Source organism: Crocodylus porosus, unplaced genomic scaffold (genome assembly GCF_001723895.1).
Source record: "Crocodylus porosus isolate Cpor-Errol unplaced genomic scaffold, CroPor_comp1, whole genome shotgun sequence".
In the NCBI taxonomy this organism is placed as follows: Eukaryota; Metazoa; Chordata; order Crocodylia; family Crocodylidae; genus Crocodylus; species Crocodylus porosus.
The window spans coordinates 10,574,995-10,595,724 of NW_017728943.1; the positions used below are offsets into that span (position 1 = coordinate 10,574,995).

Sequence of the window (20,730 nt, forward strand, 5' to 3'; positions counted from 1 at the left end):
TTCAGGTTTCATAAAAAAGGCGGGTTATTTTTACTTGGGTGGTACTGGTTCTGTTTGGTCACAGGATGGCGCACATAGCATATTTAATTTTACAACTTTACTAAAGTTAGCTAATCTCCTTACTATAGGTACTTTATCTTTTGTGCTGGGCCGTCAAGGTCAGTTTGTCTCTTTTGTATGAGAACTCAAGTAATTTGAAATGAGGCACAGACAGGGGTGTGTATATGCAACACTGTTAATACAGAGGCATAAATTACAACCACAGAGTTTGTTGTGTTAGCTTCTGACCCTTTGCCATCTGACCTTTTGCCATTGGCATCTGAAATCAAAGACTTTGATCTTTGACAGAAGGGACCTCAGAAGATCATCGAGTCCTGCCCCCTGTCCCAGGGGCAGGAAGTCAGCAGGGATCATAGGATCCCAGCAAGATTAACATCCAGATGTCTTTTGAAGGCGTTCAGAGTAGGTGCTTGAACCACCTCTGGCAGCAGTCTATTCCAAACCTTGGGGGCTCGGACAGTAAAGAAGTTCTTCCTTATTTTGCCACCTTTCTCTGCAAAGTCACTAGGCACAGCTCATCTACTCAGCTTGCAGCCAAGCAAGCCATTTCAGCTGTTACACACAAATGATAAACTGTCAGAAACTTATTCACACCCTCAGTCAATAACGTTGTACACAATGATGGCCTCCAATGATATGTATACACAGGTAGCCTTGACTGAATGCCTGAGAAGGTGGAGCTTCTTCCATGCCCCTCCCCCGGGAAGTGTGTAAGGGTTCTTGCTGCGAGGGTTTCACGAGGCATGCCCCAGGGATTGCTATGCTGCAGGCTGGGGCTCCCTCACCAAAGTTCCTGTAAAATAGCTTACTCTGCCCAGATCCTCGTCCCCTGACATACTGGGAGCAGGGTCTGGGCTGGGACTCTGGCAATCTCCCCACACCCGCACACCCCCACTTGCTAGGCAATCAAAGTCCACCCCCTCCCTCAGGTCTTTCCTTTCTCTCACAGGGGCCCTGACCTGTGTGAAGAAGGCTCATGTCCCCTAGCTTTGCCTTCCAGCCAGAGCTCATGGGGAGCTGAATCAATCTTTCCCCAGTCCCCCTCCCCCTCAGTGCACCTCACTCCACACAGGGGGCTTGGAGAAGAGTCCTCCTTGCTGAGGGATCTCCGGAAAATCTGTGTGCTCCTCCCAGCAGTTTGGGCAGGGCTCCCAGGGGAAAAGGAGCAACAGAGGCACTGCAACTGGGCTGTTGGTGGAGGGGGTGGTGAGCACCAACCAGTGGTCAGCAACCACTCACAGATGCCACTGGCAGCATCACCGGTGGCCGGAAGCGATCGCTAACCACCCATAGATGCAGCTGGCATTGTTGGCAGTGGGGGTGGCAAACAGCGGCACCTTTTACTAGAGGATGCACCCCTCTGATGCTGGGCTCTGGCAACTCTGAAGACAGAACACTGTGTCCAAACTCCCCCTTTCCCCAAAACAGCTGCCTCCAGAGCAGGCTTTATGTTCCCTTATCACATGATCCCTAGGGAGCCATTTTCCCCTTTCCAAAATGGCTGCCTCTGGAGTGGTCTTCATTTGCTTGTAACACATGGTCTCTCAGAGGCCATGCTGTCCCAGGCTGGTGTCTGGCTCAGTTCACTTTGGGACCTTGTTCTCTCAGATAAGGTGATTTAATTGTTCGTTACAAATGTAACACCTGTCCATGGGCTAAATTGTGTATTTTGGCTTTTTGTATATAAGAGAAAAGTAATGTAGTTTCTGTATCATTTAGAAAAGTATGGGTTTTTTCAGATATGTTTCAGCTGAGCTTTTAAAATTCATAAGGCAAAGAGATCTGCTGTATGCTTCACTGTGCTAGAGAAATGCCAGGTAAATTAGAGATGAGCTGCAATAGTAAAATACCCAGGTCTTTAGTTAAAATTAAGAGAACAAATTTGATTGTAACAAGAAGCTTCTTTGCATAGATACTTACCTGTGTCGAATTCTGGGTAAGTATAATACCTCTGGGTGAGTCAAAGACCTATATGGCTTCTGTGTGCAGAGGGAGAGGGGATGGAGAGGGAACAAAGTGCACTTGAAAGAGGAAAAGTATAACTTCATACATAGGTAGCTGTCCTGAACAGGCAAGCATAAAGAATGACCAGATGCAGGCTGATTCTAAGTAGTTTGTTGAAGAGGCACATCACAAAAAAAGATGAGGTAATTAGTTGGAAATCAAGGAGAATAAAAGAAACTAAGACAGAGGGGTTCTTTGTCAATGCTAGTAGATTCATGTTGGAGCCACCCGGCATGGTTATGCTAGTTTGTTGAACATTTACTCTGTTGTATCTGATCAGCTCTTACATCAACTCATTTCAGGGGCACTGCTATAGTTAATGCTATTGTAATGTTAGATTGAGTATATAATCTGGTACCTGTAATATTTATGGGTCTATATGAAATAGCTGTAAAAACAGCTAAGTATCTTTCATTGCAACAGAAATATGTTTAGTAAATTTATTGATTCCATTTGTTGAATCCCAACAATACGGGTATTTTCAACTGTCTTTTGGGCATTTTTCTGGCTACTTTTCAATTAAGTCAGTGAAGTCTGTAGTCTTTCGTCATCATTTCTGAAAGCAATTCTGAAGTCTTAAGCCAGTTTCTAAGAAAACTTTATGCTGCACTCTTGGAAGTTTGACCTTTTATGTTGAAATGTCTTTGTGTTCCATAACTGTCTTGAGGGTTTTGATACTTGAGCCAAAGTAAGTAGGTTGGTTCATGGATAATTATTTTTTCTTTAAATTAACCCTGTGTCCTACAGGAAGCCATTGGTCCCTAGTGTTGCTCAGAAGGCAAGCTGCTACGATTTACAGCAGTTGGAGCTTTTTTAATGTGTATGTTCATTCTGTTCATTCAGTAATTGAGCAGGAAGTAACAAAGGTAAAAGTCAGTCTGGCCAGAAGTGAACGCGATGCAGTGGCATATGTTTGTGTACTACTGACATGAGGCTGATGTATCATCCTTTCCCCCAGTGGCTTCATGCAGATGATAATTTTGGAGAGCAGGAGAGAGAACAATGCATTGAGAGTCTCCGCAGGTGAACAGTCTGAAAGAGAAATTGTATCACATCACATGGCAGCATGGATTTCTTGTAGTGTTTCAAGAGCCTTGTATTGTAGAATAGAAACAAAGACTGGGAAGGGAAGAGGGGTATTTCTAGTTCTAGGGTCATTATTAAAGATCTTATCTTGGATTGTGGTGAACTTCACCATGAAATGGATTCACCGTTCTTCAGAGCATGGGATGCTAGCTTCCAGGACTGTGTGTAAACAGTTGGAATTGATGAAGCAATTTATCATCTTGGAAGTTCATCTGGTAGTGATTTAGCAGCTGCAATGGCCCTGTTCATGGAATTGGAAGCATTTTACAGAAAGATATCAAACAGGCCCTTGACATAAATCTGTTGCCTAGTAATCTGAATTTAGGCAGCTAAGACCTCTCTCTTTTCTACCAGTGATACCAAAATGTACCACAACCATGGAATCCTGTCAGCTCTTATTAGTGACTTCCTTGGATGTCTTGAGATCTGCCAGCTTTGCAACGGGGAGGCACATTTCTCTATGGCTCTCACTGTCAGCATTCCCAGATACGGATATTTCCAATGACCATATCCCATACTAGTGCAGCTTGTCTCCATCTGAAAGCTATGACCCTCACTGTATAAGGAATGCTGAGCCACTCTCTGTTAACAGAAAGTTATCACATCTACTTATCTCTCTAATCTACACAAGATTCCTTCAAGCATTAAAGAGATGGTCTCAACTGAAGGAACATCTCAGAGCCCAGATAACCTCCTACAACATGAGCTATTTGTATATTGTTGTCAGTGTTGTCAGCATGTGTGCTCTCAGAAAAACTTAGTATTGTAGAAAGAATGACATATGGCTTGGTTTGGTAGTGTTTACCCAGGCTTATTGTCATCAAACACCACTCACTAAGGGTGAAGTTACACATTACATTTAGGCCAACCTACAGGCATTTAACAAGGTAAGCATCCACACGTTAAAGCTCATTAACTTGTTAAAATTCATGCTAATTGCCCTCTGGGCATCTCAAAGTCATGCCACTCTGGGCCATGCCACCTAGCTAGTGTTAAGATAAGTTCAATATGGTCCATGAAGCTAAAACAAGTAATTCGCAGTCCTTCAGCATCCCAGGGAGCACCACTCCCAGACCCCCCACCAAGCACCAAGGGTGCTTTCTGATGGTACTTTATGTAAAATGCCGTGAGTTAGAGCTCTCCTTCCCCCACCCAACAAACATTCACTTGTTGGGGGGTGGGGGGCGGGAGCTTGAGCCTGCTTGGACCATCCCTGGCCAGCAGGCAGGGGTGCTTCAGCATCCTCTGAGGAAATTGCTAAACTGCCCTTCATCCCAGCCCCACTTCCCCCTCCCCATTCCAGGGCTGTCAGTGGGGAAGGGAAAGGAGGAGTGGCAGCACAGAGTTACTGGCTGCTTCTGAATGGCCAGAGATAAGGAGTGAGGCAGGGTGGAACAAACCCTTCATGGGCCCCCTGCCAGCTACCACGGCTGGGGTATTGGGTGTAGCTAAGCCAGGCCCATGAGGCAAGAAGATTGAGGGGGCTCTGTTCCACCCTGCCCCCCACTCCAGCTCTCATCATTCAAAAGCAGCCTCTTCAAGACTCTCCCAATCTCTCCCCAGCTGATAGACCAGCAAGCAGGGCTGGGCTGGACTGGTGCTCATTAGTGTGATCACCAGCCCAGTCCTGCTGCCACATGAAAAATTAACCCTGGAGGGAACACAAGTTCCCTAAGGTGCTTTGCTTTAGAGCACCTTGATTTAATATCACATTTGAGTTTTTACATCATCAACCATTTTAAAAGCACCTTGCAGCCCTGTGTATGTTAAGTCATGGCTGTAGAGTGCTTTCAGGGGCCTGATTGCACAAAAAATGTCACTTGTGTCAGCACCCCAGGAGTCCTGGTTCCCAGCCATGCTCCTGCTCACCACCCCTCTAGGGGCCAGTCAGAGCTGTGCAGGCAAAGAACCATATTAACCCTTAATGTGCAACAATTTACAGCATATTCTAACTTTAACACAGCTTATAGCACACCCAGGATGTTTCTGAGGCCTTTCATTTTATCTGGAGAAATACGAGAGAAGCCAAAGCAAGTTCTTCCAAACTATGCATTGTTTTACTGGGATGTTATTAACCAGGCAATGTTAACAGGAGCAGCTACATACAGCGGAGAATACACAAACATACTAAGTACTGGGTAGTGAGGTCTCAGGGCCCCTTCAAACCCCGAGGATGGATTTTAGGCAAATTTCAGGCTCCTATATCTCTATCTTTGTGTGGGGGAGTTTTATACAGTTCAGGTTCAGATTTCTGTATTCCTCCCCATTCCTCTGGGACTTGTTTTTTCGTAGGGTTGCCTTATTAGCATTGGGTATGACAACCGACCTATACATCTCAGCTCGCTTGAAATTATCCCCCACCATCCACTTCTCTCACATGCTAATCATTGTGATTCAGACTGAATTGCTTCTAGGATCAGAGTATCTGGGAGGAGGAATGTAGCGACATACCCAACACAACAAAAAGGGCTCAGGGGTGTTCAGGACTGCCCAACACTTAGCATTCTGCAAGATTAACATGTAACTCCATTCTACCATATGCAGCCAATAGGTTACCAGCTGTTAATAGATGTATGTGACAAGGTATTAGCACAAACCACATCCATCCCTTCAGCTAATACAAAGTTTCAAGATTTTCCTATTCTCTTGTATATGCCTCTCAGAACAACATCTTGCATTCTATTCTCATGATACTTGCACTGGACCTTGTATCTAATGAATCTCCTATTTCTTGTACATTCTAGCTTTATCTTGCATGTTTTAGACCATCCTGTTACCAGATTTGTTATAATTTTTATTAATTAACTTTGATGCATCTCCACAGCCTGTATCAATCCTTAAACCACACATGCATATTCCTAAGATGCTGCTTTCAGGTCATTCAGCAGTCAGTGTTGGTTAGCAAGTTCTGAGAGTGAGGCATACCCGCATCAGGTGTGTGCATATACCACTTGACCACACATCAAGCAAGCAAGCAAGCACTCCAAAGTCTAAGCAGTAAATTAGGTAGCTCCAAACCTGGCAAATTCAGATGCTTGCTACTCATTTACATCCATAATAATAGTAGTAGTTTTATTCTGTGCCTGGGTGTTAGGCTTTTATCTTTAATTAGCTATGAAGGATTACTATTTATTTATTTATTTATGCATACTTTATTTAGCATACTAACAACTAATTGAGGAGTGTGCTTGTCTTATAGCCATCTCCCCATATAGTCCAATTTTCAGGGTACTCACTTTGCCTTCTTTGTCTGGGCCTCTTTGTGCTTAAAAAGATTGGCATAAACCACAATAACTTTGTCAATCTCACCTACTCAGTAATATTTTTTCCCCAGATTATTGCAGAACTTGGACAAGACTTTCTATCTATATGATCTATTTACAAAATGTCTATACCACTGAGAGCATGAGGCTTAATAATTTATTGTAAGGTTCTTTGAGTTTTTTCAGAGAAATGTGTTTATAGAAGTGCCTAAGCTGCTTTGTCCTCAAACAATATATCTGCAACTGTCACCAAAGCCATTTGTTATACAGTTTTTGGGAAATCCTTCCAAGATTCCTCCATTCCCTCTTTACTTTGTTTGAAGATATCTGTTTTCAATGACCTACCTTTGTAGCTTAGGTAGTTAGGATGCATCCCCTTCTGCAACTTGTTAACTTCCGTGTTTGACAGAAGGAATCAGTGACTAAAATAGTACAAGGATATTTCTCCCTTGGGAGTGACTCTCTTACTTTTACCAGGTCCTTTTTCTGGACAGAGACTCTGTGCTGAGTTAGCTCCTGTTGAATGATTTTCATTACAAATGAATTACTGGTAGACTTGAGGATACCTGTAGCTCTCTAAAGGTTCATCTCTATTGGACTGGCACATGCTTCTGCTGAGACAGCCCAGGTCTATGCCTCATCTACCCACTTCTGCTTGCTTTCTCTAAGCCCAGGACTATGCTAATGAAAACATTTGGGGCATACTGTCTTCTAGGGCTGTGCAAAGATTTAGTTCCTGATTTGATTAAGCAGAGATGTGACCTGATTCGGTGACTGAATCTCCAAATCCAGATCAAATCAGGAGACCCTATAATCTCTCCAAATAGAATCAAAACCCTCCAAATCAATTCAGAGAGATTCCAAAAGATTCAGAGATTCAGACATAGACACAGCTTTAAATGTTTTTTCAACATACCTGAAGTACCATGCAGCTCGTGAATGCTGGGGTGGATGGAGCATTCCACAGGAGTGCAGGGGGCTCCACAGCACACTCAGCAGCAGACCCAGAAGTGGACCAGAAGCACTTCTGGGTCCACCAGGGAGCACACTGAGGGGCCCCCCATCACCTCCCCCCAGCTCAGTGGCTGGTGCGTCCTGAGTTGGGGGGTGGTATCCAGGGCTCCCCCTGCAGCTGTTTGCCGAGCCAAGGGAGCCACAGGGGGGTGGCCCCCAGCTCGCTCCCTGGTGGACCTGGAAGTGGACCAGAAGTACTTCAAGTCCAGTTCTGGGTTCACTGCTGAGCACGCCGGGGGGGGGAAGGAGGACACATTCCTGTGGGATGCTCAATCCGTCCCACCATCACAGCATTCATGAGCCACACCTGATACCTTGAGGTATGTAGAAAAAACATCTAAAGCTGCGTCTATGGCCAGATCACTGAGTCTCTGAATCATCATCGAATCTTCAGATTCCAATTCAGCTGAATCGAATCAGGGACAGTGATCCAAATCAAAAATTGAATCACTGTCTCCAGTTTGGGCCAAATCCTAATTGAATACGGCCCATTTCGCACACCCCTACTGTCTTCCATATCCTTGAGGGCAGTTGCTAGAGAGAGCCCCAGATCAACCTCGCTGATGTATTTCTGGGTTTGCCATGTGTATGGAAGAGTGGGTGGTCATAGGATATTTGAGGCCCTTCTGTCCAAGGCAGGCTGCTTCCATTGTGTAAATATGCCCCAAGTCTCTCCTGAACATGATAGCAATGACCCGTCCATCTCTGATGTTAATAAGAATCTGTCCACTGTCTTTGAACAGAGTTGCACAGTACCCTAACTGAGATAAAGGTCAAGAACTGTTTTGGAAAGTTGATATTCTGGTGTGCAAAGCAAAATTAACAATAGCTGTCATATATTTTCCTGATCAGGGAGTAAGCAAACTCCCAGATTTACCAGCGTTATGGATTTTGTTGGTCTTATTCTCTTATATGTGCGGAACTGTTTCTTTTGTTTTGTCTCTCTCTTCTGAGATCCAGGAACTCTGGACTATAAGATATTTCTGTGCACATTTTTCCTCCCTTACTACAGGTCAATATTAGTTCCACTTACATGTTGGTTTATTTTAACCAGAAAGTCATTTATATTTAGAGGCTGCAATTACTTTCTCTGCTTTTTCACTTGGTAAGTGGAAATTCCTAAGAAACTGGACCAGAAAACATGAAAGTCCAAAGTAAATGGTGTTGTCTGTCTCAGATAAGACACAGTTCAGTGAGATGTAGTGTACACCTTTATTGTCTGAATTTGAGCAAGCGCAATTGACACCATATGTGCCTAAGCATAATTGCTCCAAGGGGCAGAAAAAGAAACATGTCAGAACATTTGAGTAACACCTAATTCACCCTAAGGTTATAAATCTGATGGTTGCTTAAAAACAAAAATAGGAAAATGTTATGGTTCTATTACTCCTCAGCAGTACTTCCTATATAGGTGAACTTTATTACGGAGACAACACTAGTGAAAAGAAACATGGAACAACTTTTTTATGGTATTTTTATGTTGTTTTATTTTTTTCACAGTAAATAAAGTGGTTATGAGACTCCAAGGAAAATGGCCCAGATGTTAGTGAGTTGTATGAAATTCAGTGGAAACAAGCTGTAAAAAACATAGTTGTAAAACAGCCTGTCAATGCCATGCAGCTGGACAATGCAGCTGTATGTTCCCACTGCAGTTGTCACTCAAAGAAAACTCAATAGCCTTATTTCAACCCAATTAGGCTGTGTCCCAAGAGAATCAGCATTAAACAGGAAGGGGGTTTCTTTGCACTGGAATGGCCCCTCTCAAATTTCCATAAAGCACTTTGTATCTTTCATTCAGGCTGAGTGCCTCAGACACTAGCCACTTTGTGAATGGTGGCCTACACTATCCCACTTGGTTTAGCCTGGTGAGGGCCATCCAGGCCACAGTGGGGGAGATCTCCATGAACCGCACCATCCCGGGCTGCGAGAGCTAGATGTGACCTGACGTCGTCATCACAAACGGAGAGGCCAAGAATGTTGTGATTGTGGACATAACCATCCCCTTCGAGAACTGGTACCAAGCCTTCACTGACGCCCGGGCTTGCAAGCGGGAGAAGTATGCCCCGCTGGCTGACATCCTGAGGGGCTGTGGCTACGACATTGTGGGAATGCTTGGAGCCTGGGACCCCAGCAACAAGAGTGTCCTGTGCGCCTGCCGTGTCTCCTGCCACTACGCCAAGCTGATGCGCTGCCTCATGGTGTCCAACACCATCCGTTGGTCCCGCAACATCATGGGTCATCGCCAGTACTCCGACCCCACCGGACGAACCGCCACCAGACCAGACCCAGAGGGGACCACCTGAACCACACCTCTGCACCAAATAGACCTTCACTTTTGAGAGTATTCTTCAACAACAGATTACCCCACACCACCCAAAGAGGACCCCCATGATGAGACTCTATATGGACTGAGACACTTTCTTTGAACCACTTCCTCCACCGTTGTGGACCATTGTAACGGGTTTGTGTGTATCTATCTTTCTCTCTCAGCCTTGCGAACCCCCTCCCTTCCCTTCCTCATTCCCCTTCCCCCCTCTCCCCACCCCTGGGGTTACTTGGCTAACATTGTATCTCCTGTAACCTAGTTGTGTTCCTATCCTCACCCCCATCCCTCTAATAATTAGTCCCTCACTTGGGCGATATGTATTTCCCTACCGGCTTTGTCATCTTTTTTTCGGATTCGCAATCCTAAACATCTACTAATAAAAGTCAATTTGTTTAACATCCTTTAATTTATTACTTTCTAATACACTGCTGTATAATGTTAGTCCTCTACTTAAAACCTAAAAAAATGACTTTTTTACAGTATGAAATGGATCTCTGTCTAACACTAAAATGAAATACAGAATGATTTTTGTCTCAGATTCTTATCATGTGCACCACTCCAACCAATTAGCAAGAAGGATCCAAGAGCCAAAGAATGAGATGGTGAAAAGGCTATATATTAGTGATGTGTCATGATTTTGAACAGTTGGAACATGCTATGATTTTGAACAGTTGGAAAATACTATTCCATCTTTTCAGCATACAAAGAATATGTAAAGTGTAATATCAGACTTATATTAATAATAACTGTTTTTGTACCTCTCTGCAGGTGATTGAGGTAGCCAAAGCCATTCTGGATAGTGGAGAACAGCTTCCTGTAACATTGCTTGGAAAGCTATTGAAATTTCAACTACTTTTCATCAAACAGAAGGATCTTCAGAGAAGAGCTGCTGAAAAGGTTTATAATCCCACTTCCACTCCTCCAAAGTGCATAATTACATATTGGCTGAATAAATCTAGTGTCTGATATTTTTGTTATTAGAAAATATTATCCAAAAAATGTATATTAAACTTACAATAAGCTTAAAGCAAACAAGTAGAAATATTAATTTTGGTAAGTCTTGAAAACAGTTATATTTAGATTGACCATGTGCGACAGGAGAAAAAAAAATAAAAAGCAGCCAAGCCAGGGAAAAAAAGGTCTTTATTAAAGGAATCAGTAGGAAATAGTTGTAAAGGGGACTGGACTTAATAAGGCAGGGATGGGCAAATATTTTGGCTGGAAGTCCAGTTAATGAGTTTTGGGGACCTGTTAAGGGCCATATCCATCTCTGTCCCTCTGTCTCACTGTTTTCTCTTTTCTCCTCTCTCTCCTATTTCTGTCTTCTCTCTCTCTTTTTCTCTCTGTCTGCCTCTCTCTCTTCTGTCTCTCTGTCTTTTCTGTCTCTCCTCTCTTTGTCTGTCTGTCTCCTCTTCTCTTCTCTTCTCTCTATCTGCCTGTCTGTCTCTGTCTGTCTCCTTGTCTATCTCCCTGTTTCTCCCCCTCTTTCCCTCCCTCTTCCTCCCTGTCTCCAGAACCTAGCCAAAGCTGTAGTTCAACAGGAGCTCCAATGCTCAGCTCTGGACCCAGGCAAGAGTTTCTGCCATGCCGGGAGGGTGATGGCATCAGTTTCGGCTGGGTTCTGGAGGGGGAAGAGAAACGGAGAGAGGAGAGAATGAGAGAAGCTGCTGCCCACCCAGCACACCAGCAGCTCCTCCCTGGATCTACAGCTGACGCTGCTGGCAGGTTCCAGGTTGGGGCTCTGGGTGGGAGCTTTCACCACACTGGGAAGGGGGAATGTCGACTGCGGATGCTGCTGACAGGTTCTGCATCCATGCTCCTGAACCTGCCCTCAGCATCCATAGCTCATGCTGCTGCCAGCCAGCTGTGGGGGAAACCCTAGCTGGGTCCACAGCTGATGCCTGATGCTGCTGGGCTGAAGCAGTCCCATTCCCCTTCCCCCCTGCCCACCTGAAACCACGAGGTGGCTGGAGCCAACAGGCTAGATCCAGCGAGTTGGCAGTTGTCTTCCAGCAGACCAGATCAAATCTGTTGATGGGCCAGAGTCAGCCTGTAGGTCACATTTTGCCCACCCCTGTTATAAAGCATTACATAAAAAGAAACCTATAGGTTTCAGGAGATCTTAATGCTGCATTGTTTATAACAGGTTAAAGCAGCAACAGTAATATAGAATAGAGGAGTAAAAATAGAAGCATTTGTTAGAAACTGTCTCACACACACTGCAGGTTCAATGAATTCTGATGTAGAATGCACAAAATTAAAACAAAGTGAACGATTTGTTTATCAGAGATTAAATAAAAATATTGAAGATCGACTTAATTTAGAGATTGGTTGAGGAGCTAATTATTGTAGAACATATGACTTATAAATAGTGATTTACTTTTGTGTAAATTGAATAGGGTGTAAACCAAAGTGTAATATATAGAAGGTAATAATTTAAGGCCCAGTCATATTTAATATATGATAACAGAAGTGACACACAATCCACAGAAAAGGTTGGGGAAAAACATTTTCTACTTGGAGTTATTGTAGATCAAGAAAAGAGGAACAGGTAGCTTAGAGAGGGTAGAGAAGAATTTATTTGGCTTTCCTGTTACTGAGATGATTATCAGGTTGTATTATTTGTTTGACTGTTACACAATGAAAGTGGGGTTTTTGGATAGGTCTTACTCTGGTGGGAAAGAGTTAACAGCTGGATTGCACAAGGGCTGGGTATGGCCTAAGTAATTGCACTCCACCCCCTTAGCAGATTTGTATGGGAAGGGTAACCCAGACAAAGTACATTGGACTGGAACTTGCCAACAGGCATTTGATCAGTTAAAAAAATCTCTGGTGGGTGAACACATTTGGGTGAGCCCTGAGTTTTATAAGTCCCTCACTGTGTTTATGGATGCATCAACAGCTGGTTTAGAGGTTGTTTTGAATTGAAACTGAAGGATGACAAGGGCGTGTTCCCTCCAGTGGTTTACCTAAGCAAAGGAAACTGCAACTGCCATATTTGGGCTTTAAGGAGACTGCAACCTTCTATATTTTATATGAACTATTCTCTACTGAGTATTAAGGGACAGAATTCAAAACTGATGAGATGGAGTCTGTTGTTGCAAGAACATGATGTGTATTAACAGTGTAAAGGGAAAGAACAACCAGGTTGCAGATTCTCTGTCAGTAAGGAATGTTTGAGGAACAAACACTCCGGTGTGGCTTTGAGAAACAATCCCTCTTTGTGTTCATGTTGAAGGGGAGACCTGTGATGATTATGTGGTTGTATTGTTTGTTTTGATGTTATATGTTGAAAGGAGGGAGTTTTGGACAGGTTTTGTTCTGATGGGGAAAAGGTTAATGGTTGAATTGCAGAAGGGCTGGTTGTGGCCTGGCACTTGCTTCTCTGGATGGTGCTGAAAGGGCCCCTTTCCCTAGAATTCCAGCTCTTTCTAGAAGCTGGGGCAGGGGAGAGATAAGGGGAAATGAAAGTGAGTGTGTGTGCCCCTGTGAGTGTCTGCCCGCCTGCATCCTGCTAGAGTCCACTGAAGCCTGCTTGTGTGAAGTCCCAGAGTGGAGATGGAGAGAATCTGCCATGTGGGCACTGCAGTTGGAGCAGTGGGGCAGAGGCAACCTGCTGAAGGCTGCAAAGAAGCCAAGACCTCCAGGGATGAGGAGGAATTTGCTGCAGAGACCATGATGATTCCTGCCTTCTACTGTAACCAGCCAGGGCCTGAGAAGTAACCATTGGCCAAATGTAAGAGGGAAGTGTTAGGAATTAGGATGTTTTAAACTTTATCATATGTTCTGTCTTCTGTTATGTGGTAGTGTTTTGTTCCTAATTATTAAAGTTGGGGACTTTTCTCTGGAATGTAGCTGTTGTTTAAGTGGTTATCTCACTTCATGAGCAGTTTGCATCCTCATGGCCTTGGCTGTTTCAGTGTCCGGTTACAGTTACAAAATAATTAATGCCTATGAATGATCTAAGTGGCAAGAAAATGTCCATGTTTAAAGTTAAGCATCTTAAGTAGTGAATGGATATAGTAATAAAGGAGAATTTTTAAATTTACTGGAATACTATAGGATAGATTGGTTTTGTGAGACAGTCATTTCCAATAATGATCATACCATGAGACTGCTCCAGGATGGAAAGTTTGGGGCTTGTTCAAGTTTGATGAAAAGTTCTCTGAAAGATCACATAGGCAGTTATATAGGATTGTGATAGAGGGTCTGGAGCTCTGTTCATTATTCACAGATCTCCACAAACTAATTAAATTCCTTTGAGATTTTACTAAGAAATGACTGAATTTAGCTGCAGCCAGCCAAAGTAGTCTGACAGATTGTCTATATGGCTGCAGCGGTATATCCTACCACCTGAGGGCCTGAGCAGCCCTGACCAAGCCCTGCACACCCATCAGGGGAACCCTTCAAAATCAGAAAGTTACTACTGAGGGCCTTAGGGCTGAAGAGTGTACACTGGTAGTGAGTTAGGGGCAGGTCAGCCTCATGGGCAGATTTACTGTACTGAATTATGTCTGCAAACTTGGGTGGGTGTTTAGGTTCTGCAGTGTTGAGACACATCATTGAAGCAGTATAGACAATATTTGAGAAAATTGCCTTTGAAAGGCACCTGTTAATTATGTCCATGGGTTTTCTCGTACTACATGGGCTATGACTTAGAAAAATGAGCTTTTTTACCAACCCTAAAATACCTGTTTTTTTCAGAAAAAACACTTGGGAAAACTGCACAAACTAAATTGCATGCCTACAGAAGACAAAGTTAGGAAAATCTAGTTACCAAGTGTGGCATTCTTTTCCCTTCCTGGTCATCTAAGTGTGTAGATTTGTCAGTCTAAATGGCATTATGGTTGTCTGAATGCCAAAAAACCCCACTTAAACACAGGTTGGAATTCTGTTCTTTGGGGTATATCCCCTTTGCATGGATGGTTACGTGTGACTGTGGGGATGTTTCCTGGCCCTCTTAGTTGACTTTCATGAAATCAGGAGGATTTGTTTTTGGCTTTCTTTCCTTAAAAGAAGTCATGCAGCTGGCATACTCAGTAAGAGCCAAGGCCCGTACAGGCAGCCCTTGTGAATGCATTGCAGCCTTAGAGGCCCCAAAAAAGGAATCAGTTGAAACCCATGACTACCAGACAGACTCTGTAATGGAAAGGGGCTACATGTGCTGTTTTCCCCCACAGCTGAGCAGTACAGGCACTCATCTACAGAGCTGGAGGGTCCCAGGTTCTAGACCTTCATTTGCCCAGAGCAGGGATTGGTAACCTCAGGCATGCATGCCAATGAGTGGCATGCAGAGACATGTTCTTTGACACACCAGAAGGTATGCAATGAAATTGTTTAAAAAACTTTTTTTTAAAGTTGCTGCTTTAGGCTTTCCAGAGCAGCCACAGGTCCCAGCACTGCAGCAAGTATTGGGAGTGGAGTCAGGAGAACACCTGTTCTCCTGCTGTTTGCAGAAAGCTGTTTGCATTCTGCTGACCCCACCACCTGTTCCCAGGCTGTACCTTCCACCCTGGCCCAGACCTTGGAGGGGAGCTCTAGATTTCTCTTACTGCAGCTTTCTGTACCGTGACTTATGGGAGTTTAGAACCAGATAGATCCTACAGAACAAAGGGTGAACAGAGTCTCTGCTTTGGTTTCTAATTTGAACTAAAACAACCATTTCCATGACCAGAACAACTGCTTTTCCAGCTGGATGTGGTAAAACAGCTGAGTGTACTAAGTCAGCCTGCACCATTTCCAAAGAGTGCTGGCTGAGAATTATGTACACAATTCTGGGCTCTGAACTAGTTGTTATGCATCAGAAAAGAGACCTTGGAAACATTATAGGCAGTTCTCTAAAGAAGTTAGCTGAATGTGCTGTAGTGACCAAAAAAGCCAATAACATTTCAGACATCATTAAGAAGGGAATTGAAAACGTAATGGAAAATATCATGCCACTATAGAAATCCATGATTCACCCACATCTTGAATATTGTGTGCAGTTTGGTCTCAGCATCTCAAGAAGGATATAGTAGAATTAGAAAAGGTACAGAGAAAGGCAATCAAGAAGATCAAGGGTATGGAACAGCTGTCATACCAAAAGAGATATAAAAATGTTTCAGGGGTGTAGCTTGTAGCTGTGTTGGCCTAAGGACATAGGCAGACAAGGTTCTTTGGGTGAATCTGATATCTTTTATTAGACCAACTTAAATAGTTGGAAAACAATTTTTAAGCAAGCTTTCGGGTTCAAAAACCCTTCGTCAGGCTAAGGAAGTTTCAGCAGTTGGTATGTGTTTTTCCTGGATAGAATGAAAATCCAAAGAAGATATCAGATTCACCCAAAGAACCTTGTCTGCCTATAAAAATGTTAGGACTTTTCAGTTTGGAAAAGAGAAGGCTGAGAGGTAATATTATAGAGGTCTACAAAATCAAAGGTGTAGGCAAAGTCAATAGGAACCGTTTTTCACCAGGTCCCAGAATACCGGAATTATGGAAGACAGGTTTACAACTAAAAAGTGAAAGTGGTTTTTTTAATGGCGTGCATAGTTAACTTGTGGACATCGTTACCACAGGCAGTTGTAGAAGCAGATAGTATAGCCAGTTCAAAAATGAACTAGACAAATTAATTAATAACTATTAAACAGAAAGGTCAGGGATGTATCTCTAAGCCAATGATGACAGACAAACGGCAGTGGTGGCAATGCAGGGGCGATGGCCCCCTTCAAGCCCTGGTGCTGCCTGATGCAGTCCATGGCGGTGCCGGCCCCTACTTGCTGCCCACTCCAGGAAAGAGACTCATGCTCCACGGATACCAGGACAGGGGCTGCAGCCACCGTCAGGGCCTTGCCCCCTCATTGCTCCAGTGGCAAGGTCACAGGCCTGGCCAGAGGCTGGCTGGCAAGCCCCTTGGGCATGGGGGCAGGGAGGTGGGTTATTCCTCTCTCCCTCCAGTGTCTGGTGGAGGGGGCTTATCCCGCCACTTGCCCATGCACAGAGCAAGTGGTCATGGCGGGCAGTCCCCTAGGGGCAGTGGGAGCTGAGGGGGGAATAACCCCCTCCCTGTCCCTCTGCCTCAGGATCTATGCTGGCTGGTGCTTCGCTGTGCCTCTGGTTCTGCTGCTGCAGCAGTGAGGGGTGAGCACAAGGTGAACCCCAGCCTGGGTCCGTGCTGGTGGGACAGGGAGGGGAGAATTCAACCCCCTCCCTGGCCAGTTCAGTTTGAGCTACTGCTGGGGCTGGCCACACCCCCAACACTGGAGCAGCCAGCAAAGACATGCAGGTCTGCGCTGGTGGGACAGGAAGGGGAAATGGGGTGGGCAGGGAGGAGAATAAACCTCTTCCTTGCCCCCTTCCTGGGGCCAGTGACTGGCCAGGCCCCCACCCCCGTCTCCTATTCCAGCTAGGGAGCAGACAGGCGGGGCCAGCCCTGCTCTGCTGGAGCAGAGAGCTCGGCCCAGAGAGCATGCTGGGATGCTGGGGAACTCCAATTTAACTTAAACCAGGAAGGGGCCTGGGACAGACATTTCATAAACCGGTTTGAGCTCAATCAGTTAAGTCTGATACTACATTTAACCAGGTTTATCTCAGACTGGTTTTGGCCATTTTGAAACTGGCTTATGTGCACTGAACTTACGTTTTGTTATAGGTTGAAACCAGTTTCTGATCACTTAAACTGGTTTATGTGTAACGTCTGTCCGTAGCCCAGGTCATGGAAAATTGTACTGCTGCTGTAAGTACTCTAACTGCTGCTTAGCTAAAATATCAGAGGCTTCATCATTTCTGAAGAAATTTTACTTACTTAAAAAACATACTGTTAGCTTCATCTATATAGTACTCCATTATTTTAACACAATGTCTTGTAATTGTTACTTTATAGGCAAATAATAAACTGAAGGGTATGTTTATGGAGGATAAAAGGAAGCACGAAAGACAATTGCAAAACAAAATGCTGAAGGGCAAGAAGGAAAAACGTCAAAATAAGTGTACTCAAAAACTAAAACTTTAGTCAGCCATTTGTTCTGCACATGTTTAGGTTAAGATGCAAGTTTATTTCCTTCATCTCAACAGGCAGCAGAAGAGCGAGAAAAAGAGAAGGAAAAGGATAAAGGGAAAGTTAAACCTCCTGGCAAGAAGGACAAGTCTCCCAGTGCCAAGTCTGCTGGAAAAGGAGGAAAGGGAAAAAAACTTGAAACAGCACCAGCATCAGTAAGCATTATTAAAAAGGACACAAAGTTAAGACGGAGGGGAGAAGATGATGAGGACGAAAAATACATTGGTATGTAAGAAATGCAGGTATATTGCTGAACAAGTCACCCACAAAAGACATATGCATTAATAAATGTCATTGTTAATTCAGGGCTTTATTTGTAAAGACAGTTAGTCAAGACAGAAGATGCATTAGGATTACTATACTGTACATGAAAAGGGCTTTATACTTCAGACTTGAAATTACACAAATAGGATACATTTTAGAGTCCAAAAAACAGAATCCTAAAGATTCATATAAAGTATGACAGAATTAAAATATAGTACAGATAAAACCAATATAAAACTACAAAACAATCCTTTTTACCCTTTCATGTAGATTTCAAAGGAGCTAGTTACATTTATCACTATATTCAAGGGGCGACTTCTCTTTGTGTTATAAAACATCACAAAGCTCTGCATCATTACTTGGGAAGGAAGCCAGATTCTGCACAAAGAGCCATATGTTTTCATTTGTTGTAAAAAATGTGTGGAAAGCACCAAGATCTGAAGAAATGTATTTAAAAAATGAGCTGCAAAAGTTAATGAATAATGTACTAGCCAGTTCTGAGAAAAATCTTATTTCTAACACATAGTGGACATGACTATAAACCTCCACTGAAGCCAAAAATATTGGAGAAGATGAATAGCTCTTTATCACTGACTGGCGGTGTACTTAGCATGGGAATATGGCATGAAAATTTAAGCCCTCTCCTCTTGGCTCTAGAGGAGATGCTGTTAAATGCCTCACACTCTTGTAGTTATTCAGTGAATTTTAGTTTAAGCATCCCCATAGCCATTTTGAAATGCAGGGGGCTTAATACAGATGATGCTGCAGCAGTGCTAGAGTGTTCTAACTAGAACACATCAGACACGTGTATAGACAGCCCAAGTTGCCAAATTCAGGAGAAAAACAAGAAGCAGAGTCTAAGTCAGGGTTTTGGAGTATGCTGGCCAGAGTATGCTGGGTTTTGGAGTGAGGTACCAAGTTACCCAAGCTGAACAGAGTTCCCAAAAAGCCAGAGTCCAGAAGCAGAGCCAAGCATGGTCAGAAACCAGAAAACCTAAAGCACAGGCTCCAGAGGTTTACCACAGCAGACCTTCAGGGAGAACTGTTGGCTGGTCTGTGGTTGACTGCCACAAGTGGACTTGAATGGGGAGACTGCTCTCAGCAGCCAATCAGGAGACCTTAGGAGTGGCCAGCTGGTACATCAGCCAGGGTGGAGCTGCTGGATAGAACCTCTGGCAGGTTTGGCCAGCTGACTAATTCATCTGGGCTGGGCTGCCAGTTAGGGTCCCTGACAGATGCAACCCTCTCTACAGGTATCATCTAGAAGTAATAGCATGTGTTGATATACATGAAGAAAGTATCCAAATGAATGTCCTCAAGGAACCAGAGTTAAGGTTATGGATAAAAGCTTAGATTTTTTATTTCTTCTTGAAGTGCTCCTGCACACACATATCTGTCAAGTGTAGGCATGTGCTGACCAAGTCAAAGACTTGTGATAGTTGTTTCTACAGGAGGTCCCTACCTGTCCTTGGGCCTTCTTGCACTTTGAAGCATCTCATGCTACCTTGACCTACTGGTCTTTTTTCATTTGTCATTAGCATATATATTGGTTTGCCTTTGTAGGAGCTGAAGAGCTGAAAGGCCTAGTACTTTACAGTAAGGTCCATGTGACGAGGAATGATGCCTCTTGAGGTGTGACCTGTAAGATTTTTAGCTGGTAGAGTACCACATTTATTTGCATACCACATGCACCCTTTTACAAAAACCCAGCCCTCCTAAACTAGGATATGTGTCTTAAGCAGAGAGGCTGATTTTCTTCACTGGAATAGAAGCATAGAGATGTTGTGCTAAAATGGCTGTCAAAACAACTTCTGTTTCTCCCAGGGCTAGCAAGCAGCAGAGGTAGAGTCCAGTTTAAGCCCTTTCACAAATAGCTATGAAAGGCTAACACTAACTTTTGCCTGAAACAGCTGGCTGATGGCAAGTGAGCTGCTGCATTCACTCTTCCATAACTCTATAAAAATCTTTTTACTTTTTACCTTCCAAAAACAGGTCTTATTTGGAGTGTTATTTGGGGATTTATGTGTAGTAGTTTTGTTAGGCTTGATTGTGTAGTTTTGCTAATAAGTTAGACAATGGATTTGTATAGGATGGTTTGGATAGGGGTGATCCTGCCTCAGGAAGTAGCTGGCCTCGGGACAGCTCCACTTTGGCTAAAAGCTGTGCTCACACCACAGCCTGGGACTGGGAGAAACAGCAGTGATGTGGGCACAGCTTCCAATGATGTGACTCTGGCAGGGGCACAAGGAAAGCTCCCCCTACTGTAGACCTGACACTCAAGCTATTTAAACCTTCCAGTATACAGTAAAATACAATATACAGTAAAATACAGTAAGCCATCCCAGGGAGCACGTATGCAATTATACCCTGTTGGAAGAAGATTTGGTCCTGTAACAGAGGGCTTCCTTGGGGCCAGTCTACCAATGGTCTGCCCACTTGTTTCTGGGCCAACTACCCGGCTTCTCGTCTGCCATGCCTTGATGATATATAATTATGATATTAATTAGGCGGGAGGCTGCCCATTTCTTGCCCCGATGCCAGGGGGCACTATCTGCGGCTCTGTTCCTCCCCTACACCACAGCCCAAGCCTTGCAGATGGCATTCACAGTTGTTAATGTCACTGGCCCCACACTGGGCCCCAGAATCCTCCAATCATAGATTCATAGATGCTAGGGTCGGAA

The 20,730-nt window shown here is 44.0% G+C and overlaps 1 protein-coding gene across 7 annotated transcripts in view; it reads left to right on the forward strand.

The window, feature by feature from the left end:
• The window catches only part of SPAG17 (sperm associated antigen 17), a 342,590-nt gene that overhangs the window by 59,974 nt on the left and 261,886 nt on the right, over nt 1-20,730 (forward strand). For all 7 annotated transcript variants that reach the window (XM_019548662.1, XM_019548664.1, XM_019548665.1 and 4 more), the window contains exons 4-5: nt 10,522-10,650; nt 17,803-18,010. In XM_019548662.1, the coding sequence (XP_019404207.1) occupies nt 10,522-10,650; nt 17,803-18,010 (337 nt within the window). The remainder of the gene's footprint in view (nt 1-10,521; nt 10,651-17,802; nt 18,011-20,730) is intronic.